We start from the raw sequence: 13,516 nt of genomic DNA on the forward strand, positions 1-13,516 counted from the left end.
AGTAGAACACCACATGCAACAATGAAATAAATGATTGGTTAACTCTTTCTCTTGGTATTGGTTGAAGGAACGATGCTGTCCATGATACCAGGAGACCAACATCTCTTCTTTGTACAGTATTTATTCATGCTCATATAATTTTTTTCACTGGTAGACCTGCAATGCACACAATTTCAAAAACAATTTACTATCTAGGAGATCTGCGGCATGCGTGAAACTTGTACAGTACTGTGAGATCTTTAACATCTACCTAAACCAATAGGCCTGTTTGAGTATGATTTGAAGGATAGCATCTCTGATAATGCAACATCTCTTCACTATAGCACTAAAGTTTCAGATGAGTTGATGGCCTATAATAGAGCCAGAACACTCATCTTCTGACCAATTGAGCCAATTTGATATTGAACTCTTGCTATCTATCTAATGTGAGTAAGCATGGGCCCAAGCCCTAGCCCAGCATTCCATGGCACATCAAACTGGAGAACTAATAAATTTCATAGATCATTATTAAGGATCAATTGTCATATCCACAGCAGAGAGGCAGTGGCGTAGTGGTAATCCAGCGACCCAGGGTAATGGTCTGGGGACCTGGGTTCAAATCCCACCTTGGCAGATGGTGGAATGTGAATTCAACAGAAGTCTAATGATGACTATGAAACCATTCTCGACTGTCGTAAAAACCCATCTGGTTCACTATCGCCCTATAGGGAAGAAAATCTGCTGTCCTCACCTCGTCTGGCCTACACGTGACTCCAGGTCCACTGTAATGTTGTTGACTCTTAAATGTCATTTGAAATGGCCAAGCAAGCTACTCAGTTGTATCAAATCGCTAAAAAGCCAATAAAAAGAAATGAAACCAGACAGATCACCCGGCATCAACCTAGGCACCAAAAATGACAACAGCAAAACCCAGCCCTGATGACCCTGCAAAGTCCTCCTTACTAACATCTGGGGTCTTACGCCAAAATTGGGAGAGCTGTCTCACAGACTAGTCAAGCAATAGCCTGACATAGTCATACTCACGGAATCATATCTTACAGATCACGTCCCATTACCATTCCTGGATATGTCCTGCCCCACTGGCAGGACAGATCCAGCAGAGGTGGCGGCACAGTGGTATACAGTCAAAAGGGAGTTGCCCTAAGAGTCCTCAACATCAACTCTGGCCCCCATGAAGTCTCATGGCATCAGGTCAAACATGGACAAGGAAACCTCCTGCTGATTACCACGTACCATCCCAACTCCCCTTCAGCTGATGAATCAGTACTTCTTCATGTTGAACATTACTTGAAGGATGCACTGAGGGTGGCAAGGGCGCAGAATGTACTTCAATGCCCATCACCAAGTGTGACTCGGTAGCATCACCACAATCAGGGCTGGTGGTGAGGGAATCAACAAGAGGGAAAAACATACTTGACCTCCTCCCTCACCAACCTGCCTGCCATAGATGCATCTGTCCATGACGAAGTCCCGTCTTCACATTAGGATACACTCCACTATGTTGTGTGGCACTACCATTGTGCTAAATGGGATAGATTTTGAACAGATCCAGCAACTGAAGACTGGGTATCCATGAGGCACTGTGGGCCATCAGCTGCAGCAGAATTGTACTTAACAACAATCTGTAACCTCATGGCCTGGCATATCCCCCACTCTATTACTACCACCAAGCCAGGGGATCAATTCTGGTTCAATGAAGAGAGCAGAAAGGCAAAACAGGAGCAGCACCAGGCATGCCTAATCATGAAGTGTCAACCTGGTGAAGCTACAACACAGGACTACTTGCGTGCCAAACAGCATAAGCAGCAAGTGATAGACAGAGCTAAGTGATTCCACAACCAATGGATCAGATTTAAGCTCTGCAGTCCTGCCACATCCAGTTGCGAATGGTGGTGGATAATTAAATTACTCAGTGGAGGAGAAGGTTCCACAAATATCCCCATCTTCAATGATGGATGAGCCCAGAACATCAGTGCAAAAGATAAGCCTAAAGCATTCACAACAATCTTCAGCCAGAAGTGCTGAGTGGATGATCCATCTCTGCCTCTTCTGGATCCCCAGCATCACAGATGCTAGTCTGCAGCCAATTTGATTCACTCCACAGGATCACAAGAAATGGCTGAAGGCACCGGATACTGCAAAGGCTATGGGTCCTGACAATATTCTGGCAATAGTACTGAAGCTTTCTGCTGTGCCCCTAACCAAACTGTTCCAATACAGCTACAATACTGGCATCTTACAATTTGGAAAATTGCCCAGGTATATCCTGTACACAAAAAGCAAAACAAATCCAAACCGGCCAATTACCAGCCCATCAGTTTATTCTCGATCATCGGAGAAGTGATGGAAGGGGTCATCAACAGTGTCATCAAGTAGCATCAATAACCTATTGACTGATGCTCAGTTTGGGTTCTGCCAGGGTCACTCAGCATCTGACCTCATTACAGCTTTGCTTCAAACATGGACAAAAGAACTAAGCTCCAGAAATGAGGCAAGAGTCAGTGCCCTTGACATCAAGGCAGCATTTGACTGAGTGTGCCTTCAAGGAGCCCTAGCAAAACTGGAGTCAATGGGAATCTGGGAGAAAACTCTCCACTGGTTGGAGACATACCAAGTACAAAGAAAGATGGTTGTGGTTGTTGGAGGTCAGTCATCTCAACTCCAGGACATCACTGCAGGAGTTCCTCAGAAGAGTGTCCTAGGCCCAACCACCTTTAGCTGCTTTCATCAATGACTTTCCTTCCATCATAAGGTCAGAAGTGGGGATGTTCGCTGATGATTGCACAATGGTCAGTACCATTCACAGCTCCTCAGATACTGAAGCAGTCCATGTTCAAATGCAACATGACTAGACAATATCCAGGCTTGGGCTGACAAGTGACAAGTAACATTTGTTCCATACAAGTGCCAGGCAATGGTCATCTCCAACAAGAAAGAATCTAACCATCACCCCTTGACATTCAATGGCATTACCAACACTGAATCCTCCACTACCAACATCCTGGGGGTTACTATTGACCAGAAACTGAACTGGACTAGCCATATAAATACTGTGGCAACAAATAAGAGGCTAGGAATCCTGCAGTGAGTAACTCACCTCCTGACTCCCCAAAGCCTGTCCACCATCTACAAAGTACAAGTCAGGAATGTGATAGAATACTCTCCACTTGCCTGGATGAGTGCAGCTCCAACACTCGAAAAGCTGGACACCATCCAGGACAAAGCAGCTTGCTTGATTGGCACCCCTTCCACAAATATTCACTCCCTCTACCACCAACGCACAGTGGCAGCAATGTGTACCATCTACAAGGTGCACTGCAGAAACTCATCAAGGCTCCTCTGACAGCACTTTCCAAACTCACGACGGCTTCCATCTAGAAGGACACGGGCAGCAGACACATGGGAAAACTACCACCTGGAAGTTCTCCTCTGAGCCACTCACTATCCTGAGTTGGAAATATATTGCCGTTCTTTCACTGTCGGTGGGTCAAAATCCTGGAACACCCTCCCTAACAGCACTGTGGGTGTACCTACACCACGTGGACCACAGTGATTCAAGAAGGTAGCTTACCACCACCTTCTCAAAGGCAATTAGGGATGGGCAATAAATGCTGGCCTAGTCAGCATTATCCACATCCCGTAAATGAATGAATAAAAAAGTTAACACAAAGTAAGCGAAGAAGTCATCCAAAGAACAACTTGCTTCAGAAATCTTTAAAAATGAAGACTCCAGACGATGATGATGTTCACAGTAATTTTCTTAATTTTGAAATGGATGGTGCACCATTCATTAGTAACATCAGTCCAGCAATTAATTTTAATCATTTAAAGGCAGCAGTGTGATTGTTTTCCTCAGGCTGTCAGACACTTCTAGCAGACGGTGAGCTGTCATTTTAAAACCCAAGTCCATTTCAACAAATCCATTCATCTTATGTGTTCCGTGTGTACCCATATTAACTCTACCAACACCAGTCCCTTAGGATTACCTGAGACATCTGTGTGAAATATTCAAAATGCATGTTGCAACACGCCTCGTATAAGTCATTCCAGACAAAATGAGTCAAAATAATGACACTGAATAGGCCACTGAAAATTATCTACACCTTCAATCTGTTGCCTTTAAGTATTCAAACTCCAATGGAATGGCACAGCTGAGAATATGAATGAATATCTAGAAAAGATAGACAAGTGCAATCCTGCAAGGCACAAGATAATGCAAGTCTTCTGATCCCATGAACTAAAAATAAAAAGATCAGCAGTTAAAATTTTTAATAAGGGCACACGTGACACATATCAGCAAACATGGGTGTGTCATAGAAAGCACCCAAAGAGAAAAGACCACTTTGGTGTTGAAATCAACAAATTTCCTTTAAGCTTCTGTAAATCTCCTTGTTTGTATATATACAGAGCCTTTACCAATATCGCTTTTCAGGGAGCCTGCGGAGTCGCCATTAGACAGCAGGATGAGAAGTTTTGTGATGCAGAAGCCAATATTGCTTTTGCTGGTATAAATGCATAAGTCAGTTAAGCATCTCGTATACTAAAGCTGTCCTATGGTAAACTACCTTTTGCACTGGGAGCACTAGGCAGAGTGAAAAGATTACATAGGCACAAATGAACATGGAACACTTGAATAAATGCACTTCTCTAATGATAATGAGGCACTAAAATGTTCTTAATGTAGAAAGTCTCTGAGAAAACATACAATATTCAAAAACTCTTCCATTATCTTATCCACTTGCACATCTGCCATGACACATCCAGTGCACGTTGTCCATCAGACTTTTAAAAAATTCTTAAAGAAGAGCAAGAAAGCCAAACATGTAAACTGTACAAAATAGCAGAAAACAACCATGATGCATAGGTAATAATCATTACATTAATTAAGAATAATTACAAAATAATAGAAAATAATTTAAAATGCCTATAGTTGATCTGTTCTTGATCATTTACATTTATTACAAGATAAGCTGAATAATACCAGACTGTCGTGCAGGTTTTAATAGAGGGTATATACAAATCTAGAAGTACAGCTAAAGGAATTTACAATAGTTGGACACAAAACCACAGGCATGACAAATAGAACATCTAAGTCATTCATCAGGATTGCATAATACACCCTGAATAATCTGGTTGAATCCTAAACATCCAGTGTTTGCATGTTGGCATTCTGGCGAGGTGGGTTTTTTTGTGTACTGACAATTATATCTGAAACATTTCTTTGTTGACTTCTCTCACGTTAACACTTGGTTTAAAGTGCCTTTAATCAGCTTCATTTGCAGGGTTCATTTGCTGCGGAAATCAACCTGTTGCACTGAACAGGGGACATTGTTTTCTCAGTTTGGTTGTGGAGCTTACCGTCTTTAATATCAATGTCATCAGCCTGACCCACTGTCAGTGCCAGTGAAAGTGGCAATTCGCTCTTTTGAGAAGTGGGCAGTGCCTATGTTGCACCATTCTGGCTGCGGGCAGGCTCAGTTCTGGAGAGAGTGGTACTTTTCTCAGCACTGGGCAATTTCTGTAAGGCTGCCTCCAACTATTCGCTTGCCTTTTAAGGTAAATAGGTCATTCATCAGGCAACCAAACATTCAGGCAATCAAATTCAACAATATGTTGTAGCACCTTCCTACAATCTGTCAATATTTGCCTGTGAAGAAGTATTAGCTTTTGGTAAATAACTATGGTATGTGTCTCACTGTAGTTCTGCTGCGGATCAGAGTTTTGTTTGGCCTTTTAAACACGATCTCTTGGGAACAGTAGTGTGCAATATTCTGTTTTGTGAATGGATAGACACAAATGCCTTCCTGGCACAAATATCTTACTTTCAGTTTTAGTGAAATCATATTGCTTTCTCTGTATCCATTAAAAATGTCCCAAAATAATTAGACCATGTCAGAAACAGAGGGAAGAAAAATACAAATGTGTTAAAATCACCTTGTGCAAATATGTTCATGTGGCACAGTGCAATTTCATTTTACTTGGCATTTTATTGTCAGTAGGTTAACAGCTTTGGTAAAATTGAGAGCAAAAGAATGTCTTTAAATGGCACATCATGGGTATCGGTATGGTCTCAGAAGGAAAACAAAACCATTTGCAATCCTCAGAACAGGAGAAGGTTCCTGAAACTGTTTCCAAATGCAACGTGAAAGGCCACTAAAATAACAAGAAAATTCACCTCCAGTACCCATTTGTTTGGGGGCCTCTCATCAATGCTTACAAACATAAAACAGTTTCAGTGCCATTCAGTATTACATCTCTCACGGCACATTTCTTCTGAAAATCATTTTAAATTGAATATTGCACCAAATGAAATGGAGTTCGTTTTAACCTATTCACTGGGGCAAGTCTTGATTAAAAATAAATACAAGTGTGACTGTGGCAGTGGCTGATGCAGAAAGGATGTCCGTAACATAGGAGAAACAGCTTGTTTTGCATTAACAGGAAAAAGGTAATGTTATCTTTACTCACATTTAGCAGGCAGGCGGTATCCACTGGTAACTTTAGCTTCTCCTGTGTTACACCCTCCCAGTGTATTGCACTCCTTCTGCAGCAAGGGCCCAGCTGCTGCATGGATAGCACCGTCCACTGCAAAAGAAAAACACTTTTCAGATGTTGCACCATTTCTCATATCTTGAGAGTGGTCACATCCACGAGGGCATTATCTGGCAGTCAATCTGACATTCAAATATGCTCAAAAACACTGTCCCAATAAAACCTTCATTCTATACAATATTCTCCAAATAAGCAATGTTTTTTTTTAAGTTTAGAATTCCTAATTCATCAATAAAATCCGCTTGGTCTCACCCATCCAAAACACTTTAGGTGGCAACTTGTTTCTCCAATCCAAACTTTCCTATACCTACAGCATAGGAACAGGTCATGGTACTTTATACATCCACACCAATGTTTATGGTCCACATGAATTTCCTCCCAACTTATTTCATTTCACTTGACTCTTTTTTAGTTTCTTCCCTCTAAGTTATTCCTCTTCCACTGACTTTTTGTTGAGGTACAATTTAATGGGTACAGTTTACAGTTCAGTACCTCAGAGATCATTACCTTCATTACTGAAGGTGGACGGAGGTAATGTTTTCACCCCTGTTTCTAAGTCTGTTTGTCTGTAAGCAATACATCTCAAAACTAAGGGACAGGATTTCAACGAAACTTGGTACGTAAGTAAGGTATAATCCAAGGAGGAATTGATCAGTTTGATTTATTTTCTCAGTTTTGTGTTAAAAGGCATCAACGAGGCAGGGAAAAGCCTCAGGGAAGAGTTGCATATTTGTAATAATGTTGAGTTAACATAGCATGGTGCAGATGTGCGCTCTACTGAGTGCCCTATTCATTTGTTATTCATATGTTAGCCCAGACAGCAAGCATTGACAGGCCATTGAATCACAGGGTTTTAAGGCAAATTCCAACTCCAAATCCATATATGCATCATGGGTCACTGGACTGCAACCAGGAGTAGGAATTCTGTTAATGGAGCATGTAAAAAAGATAAAGCTGGCATTTTTACAGCACATCCTCAAGCAAGCACAACACAACCTATTAGTTATTTTAAAAGTGCAGTTCATCTTGTCATGTAAACAAGCTGGATCTCTTAGGAGGATGAAACTACCGAGGCTGAGGGTATATCATTGAATGAAGCACAGAGCACCAGTGAATGGTAGGAATTGGGAGGGGATGATGAGGAACCATCCATCTATTCCCTGGGGTGGCAGGAACACAGTTAACAGGCCTTAGCTGAACAGTCTAGGAACTCAGTCTACAAAGTACAATTAGGGAGCACAGATATCATGTCCAAGCAGTGGAAATAATCTTCCTCTCGTGTTGCTGACAGTGGATGTTGAAAAAATGAATGTTGCAAATAAATCAATGGCAGTGAGATGACTGCCACCTTAATTCTCATCAGTAAACTTCTAGCCACATACCTCAATGCCTATGACACTAAAGGGCAGGGTGGGGAATTTCAGGCTGGGGCCGGACTTGGCCCGTTGAACCTTTTCATCCAACTCACGAGGAGATTTCAAAATCTGGCCCTGTGCCTCTGTGTGCTACACTCTGGGCCACCTGCCACCATGTTTTGATGCCTGAGCATCCACCACAGTCACCAGAGGTCCAGGCTGTGGGGAGAGAGCGAGGCCCAACATCCGGGAGCAGGAGGGCAGGGCAGGGACATGAAGCTTCAGGCTGCTGATTGGGTGGTGAATTGTGAGTAACCCAGGTTGGAGGGGCAAGGGAGCAGAACACCCAGGACAGTGCAGGAAAGGAGAGGGGGAGAGAGACAGACACAGGCAAAGTGGGAAAGGAGAGAGATAGAGATAGATGGAGTGGGAAAGGAGAGAGAGAGAGAGAGAGACAGACAGACAGACAGACAGAGAGAGTGAGAGAATAGGAAAGGAAAGCAAGCAAAAAGTTGAGCTGAATTTCAGGAGTGCTGTGATTGAGACACAGGAGCTGTGCTACTCATTAAAGAAAAGCAAACACAGCCATCGCATTAAAGCTGTGGATGAATTCAACATTTCTGTATTCCCTCTTAGAAAAAAATTAAGCTGATTTTTAAGTGTGTGTGGCCTGAGACTGATTTTGTCTATGTGTGAGTGGTCCTTGATAAGAAAAAGGTTCCCTACCCCTGCACCAAGGTAACACAACGTAAAGTAGGTTCATATTGAGTAAAATTAGGCATAGGATAGGAAATAATAGGACATAATAAAGAGACAGTGTATAAATGTGTATATCTTTAGCAGTTTGGTGTATTTATTGATTATGTCTACACAGACTTCTGGTCTCTCTATTTGTTCATGAAGATTTGGAAGTGTCCTTTCCCTGGGTAAGACATAGCAACTTTCAGTTCTGATGATTTGCAAGCATTGGAAAGGTTCCTCAACATAACTATGGGCTTTGCAGATGCGGTGTATAGTTTCTAATGGAAAATGGTGCTTATAGCACCAGGTGACATACAGCAGGAAATTGTGTCCAGGACTGTCACAGATCTCATCTCCTCTGGAGGTCTTCCCTCCACAGCCCCTAACCAAATGGTTCCTCAACCCCATACAGCCCACTTCTACCACCTTCCCAAATCCTTAATGACAGCTCTGATTGAACTCATTGCTTCAGCCTGTTCAGTTGTTTTCACTCTCCTGGGAGCCCTCACCATGATGAGGAGGTAAATGGTTTACATCTTCCTCTTCCTCTCTGAATGAGAAGATTCCTAACTGTGAAACAATGCTCCTTACAGCCGGCCATTAATCCTCGAGAATTAATTTTAACTCATTCATGGGACATGGGCATCACTGGCAAAGCCAGCATTTGTTGCTCCTCCCTAACTGCCCTAGAGAAGGTGGCAGTGACCCGCCTTCTTGAAGCCTGCAATCTCTGTGGTATGGGTACATCCACAGTTTTGAGAGGGGGTTCGTTCCAGGATTTTGACCCAGTGACCATGAAGAAGGTATATTTTCAACTTAGGACATCTAACTTTGAGGGGAACTTTACCTAGCAGAGGCCGAACACCTACTCTCTGACACCTTCTCCTACCTCCCCCTGGATCATGAGCCCACTAAGGAACACCAGGCTATTGTGTCCAGGACTGTCACAGATCTCATCTCCTCTGGAAGTCTTCCCTCCACAGCCCCTAACCAAATGGTTCCTCAACCCCATACAGCCCACTTCTACCACCTTCCCAAATCCTTAATGACAGCTCTGATTGAACTCATTGCTTCAGCCTGTTCCTGCCCCAGTAAACTTATTTCATCCTATCTCAACTCCATTTTTCTCCCCTTGTCCTGTCTCTTCCTACCTACATTGATGTCTCTTCCAATCCGTACATCACTTTAACAGTTTCTAGTTTCCTGGCCCTAACCATTTATTCTTCAATACCGGCATCTAATCCCTCTACACATCCATCACCCACCAGGATGTTCTCAGAGTTCTCTGCTTCTTCCTCAAATGGAAGGCCAACCAGTTCCCATCCAACACCACCCTCCACCTGACTGAGTTTGTTCTCACTCGGAACAACTTCCCCTTCAGCTCCACTCACCTCCTCCAAATAAAAGCTGTTGCAATGGGTACCCGTATGGCTCCTAGCTCTGCCTGTCTTTTTTTTGTGTGATATGTGGAACATCAATTATTCCAGTCCTATGCAGGCTCCCTTTTTCTGGTACATTGGTGACTGTATCAGGGCTGCTTCCTGCTCTCACCCCGAGCTGGAAAATTCCAATGACTTTGTTTCCAGTTTCCACCCTTCTTTTATCTTCACCTGATCCATCTCTGACTCTTCTCTTCCCTTCTTCAATTTCTGTGTCTCCATTATTGGAGATAGGCTATTTGTTAATGTTCAATACAAACCCAAAGACTCGCACAGCTACTTTTGACTACACTTCCTCATACTCCATTCCATTCTCCCAGTTTCTCTGTTGCTTCTGTTCTGATGATGTAACATTCCACACCAGTACTTCTGATATGTCTTCCTTTTTCCTCAATCGAGGATTCCCACTCTGCGTGGTTGACAGGGCCTTCAACATGTCCAATCCATTTCACACAATGCTGCTCTCACCCCTTCCCCTCCCTCCCAGAGTCATAATAGAGTTCTCCTCATTGTTACCCTCCACCCCAACAGTCTTCATATTCAATGGATCATCCTCTACCATTTTTGCCAGCTCCAGCTTGATGTCACCACAAAACACATCTTCCCCTTCCCTCCCTTTACACCATCTCGAACATTCACCATTCCCTCCACAACACCCTGATCCACTCTTCAGTCACTTCTAATATCCCGCCCTTCCCGATGGTGCCTTTCTGTGCAAGCGTAGGAGATGTTCCTTTCACCTCCTCCCTTCTCACTGTCCAAGGCTCCAAACATTCCTTTCAAGTGATACAGCAATTTACTTGTATTTCTTTCTCAATTTAGTATACTGTATTTGCTGATGTGCTCTCCTCTACTTTGAGGAGACCAAATGTAGACTGGATGAGTGCTTTGCAGAACACCTTATTTAGTTCACAAGCAGTACCTTAAGCTTCCTGTGCGAGTCATTTTAATTCTCCACCTTGCTCCCACTCTGGAACTTTGGCAGGCCATGGACAGACAGATCAATGAAACTCAACGCAAGCTCGAAGAACAGCAACTCATCTTTTGTCTCGGCACTCTGCAGCCCCCTAGTCTTGAGTTCATGAACTTTAGTTCTTAACCTCTTCCTCCATCTTGTTCTATATGGTTTATTTTATTTTATTTTGCTGGTTTGTTTCTTTCTTTAACTCCTACGTTGCATTCAGGTGGCTATATATAGCCATTCATGCCTCATCTAGACCTTTGTTTCTTTACTATACCCACTGCCACTCTCTGACTTATGCATTATGATTTTGTTAGTTAATCTCCCCTGTCCTCCACCCTATCACAGGTCTTCCCTTTTGTTCTTCCTGCCACACCCCATCTCCTCCTACTGGCTTAGAAACTCTTGCCTTTCTGACTTTCTTCAATTTTGATGAAAGGTCATTGACCTGAAACAGCTGCCTGACTTGCTGAGTATTTCCTACATTTTTTTGTTTTTATTTGAGATTTCCAGCATCCATAGTATTTTGTTTGTTTCAGGTGTTCCCTTGTGCTGATGCCCTTGTCCTTCTAGGTAGCAGATGCTGCAGGTATGGTTACATGAAAGCAAAATACTGTGGATGCTGGAAATCTGAAATAAAACAGAAAATAATGGAAAAACTCAGTAGTTCTGGCAGCATCTGTGGAGATACAAACAGAGTTAACATTTCAAGTCCGTATGACTCTGCTTCAGAGCAGTATGGTAGGTGTTGGGCTGTATTGCAGGGAAGTCCTGCTGACCTGGTGAGGCAACAGAAGTAGAACTTCAGGATATCAACAAGTCCAATCAGGTAAAAACTGAAGCTTCATAGAACCTTTGTCATTCTTAGCTTTCAGGTGATGGGAGTGGTGCCACCAGCTATGGTTGAAGTGGGTCAATCTGGTCTGCAAGCAACCATGCTCTGGATAAACAATGTCGGTATGTTCGATAGTCAGAGAACAAAAAATGAGTCACATCTGCTTTTCAGAGTAGGATACAACATGCAGAATGATGTGGCTGGTTTTGCTCACAAGCAATGAAAATCCTTGCCGATGTTAGAGAGCCTTCAGTTGAGGCCTTTAATGTCACGTTTGATGGCATCACTTAGGAAAATCCTACCACTTGATAAAATACTCATTACCTTGGTTCTTGTGGGTCCACAGGGAAGGATATGAAATCAATGGCCTGCTTGAACAGAACATCCACCACCCACTTAATGCACTTGAGCACTGCTGATTCTCGAGTCACCCGAGGCTACCTGGAAACATCTGGCAGCATTAAAATTTGGAATTGCTGATACTTTTAATCACACTACCAAAGGATTATAGGTAAAAAGCTCTGCTAGCTGATAAAGCCAACTGGATTTTACATGCCGTCTCCTCATACTTCCAAATTCCTTTGCTTATCGAAGTAGACGCAGTCCCAACATAGCAGATAAACATACTTCTTCGAGGTTTCAGTCCTACAGAAATCTACTGCTCCCTGTCTAATGCTGCCTGCATGAGGATAAGAGCTCATCAAGAGGGAAAATCTTTGAAGAAGCACTGTCGGGTCTGTATCATTTTACACACTGACTAGAGTGAGAGGCAGCCGCTTTGTGACCAGCAGCCTGCCTTGTAACTCTTTCGAGTACAAACACGTTTCCATCTGTTCCTATTCAGATGAAGTTACATTGTTTCATAGTTTGCCATTGTGAGATTTGAACTCTTGATCTTGGGGTTACAAACCCAGTACCATAACCACTTGGCTATTTAGGCCAAGCAAATATTACAGCGCCCAACGTGGGGCTCGAACCCACGACCCTGAGATTAAGAGTCCCAAGCTCTACCGACTAAGCTAGCCAGGAATATCAGCCTGCCTTGTATTGGTGCAGGGAGATTACCCTTAGTCTACCCTGAAATGTTAGCAGCTGTTTCTCATTTATTGCTTCAACCAAATGCCCAACACTGCCTGCTGACACTTTCACATGAGACAAGCAATCTGTTATGCCTAACTACAAATAACATTCTTTATAAAGCACAGAGCAGCAATAATTTTCTATTCATCATAGTTTTTCCTTATACTTCCTTCCTACAGTGCTTCTCGGGATGCACTTTTGAGATTGGCCTCTAACCATGTCTGAGTCCCAAAGCTTGATTGTGAGAAATGCTTGCTATGTTTAAGCGCATTCTCCCTGTATCCTGGCCAACATCCCTCACTCACACATCATCCAAAACTGATTAACTGGTTGCTTATTTCACCTTTTATTTCTCGATTCAGGCTGTGCACAATTTGGTCGTGAATGCCTGCACTTCATTTAACTTCATTGGATGTGAAACCCGTAAGTCCTGAAGATGTCAATGCACTATGGAAATGTAAGTGCTTTCTTTAAGAGGTGCTGTCACAACGACAGAAATTTTGCACAAATCAGTTTTCTTTTAAAACAAAAACATAGATATACATTTAAATAG

At 42.8% G+C, this 13,516-nt stretch overlaps 1 protein-coding gene and 1 non-coding gene across 2 annotated transcripts in view; both read right to left on the reverse strand.

Annotated features, from left to right (window-relative positions):
* LOC121272970 (ADP-ribose glycohydrolase MACROD1-like) overlaps window positions 1-13,516 on the reverse strand; it is a 904,756-nt gene that overhangs the window by 430,272 nt on the left and 460,968 nt on the right. The window contains exon 5 of the mRNA XM_041179876.1: window positions 6,469-6,585. Within this exon, the coding sequence (XP_041035810.1) occupies window positions 6,469-6,585 (117 nt within the window). The remainder of the gene's footprint in view (window positions 1-6,468; window positions 6,586-13,516) is intronic.
* trnak-cuu lies at window positions 12,840-12,912 on the reverse strand. Its single transcript has one exon. It is a non-coding gene; the product is annotated as a tRNA-Lys (tRNA).

This window comes from Carcharodon carcharias, chromosome 37 (assembly GCF_017639515.1).
Source record: "Carcharodon carcharias isolate sCarCar2 chromosome 37, sCarCar2.pri, whole genome shotgun sequence".
Taxonomy (NCBI): domain Eukaryota; kingdom Metazoa; phylum Chordata; class Chondrichthyes; order Lamniformes; family Lamnidae; genus Carcharodon; species Carcharodon carcharias.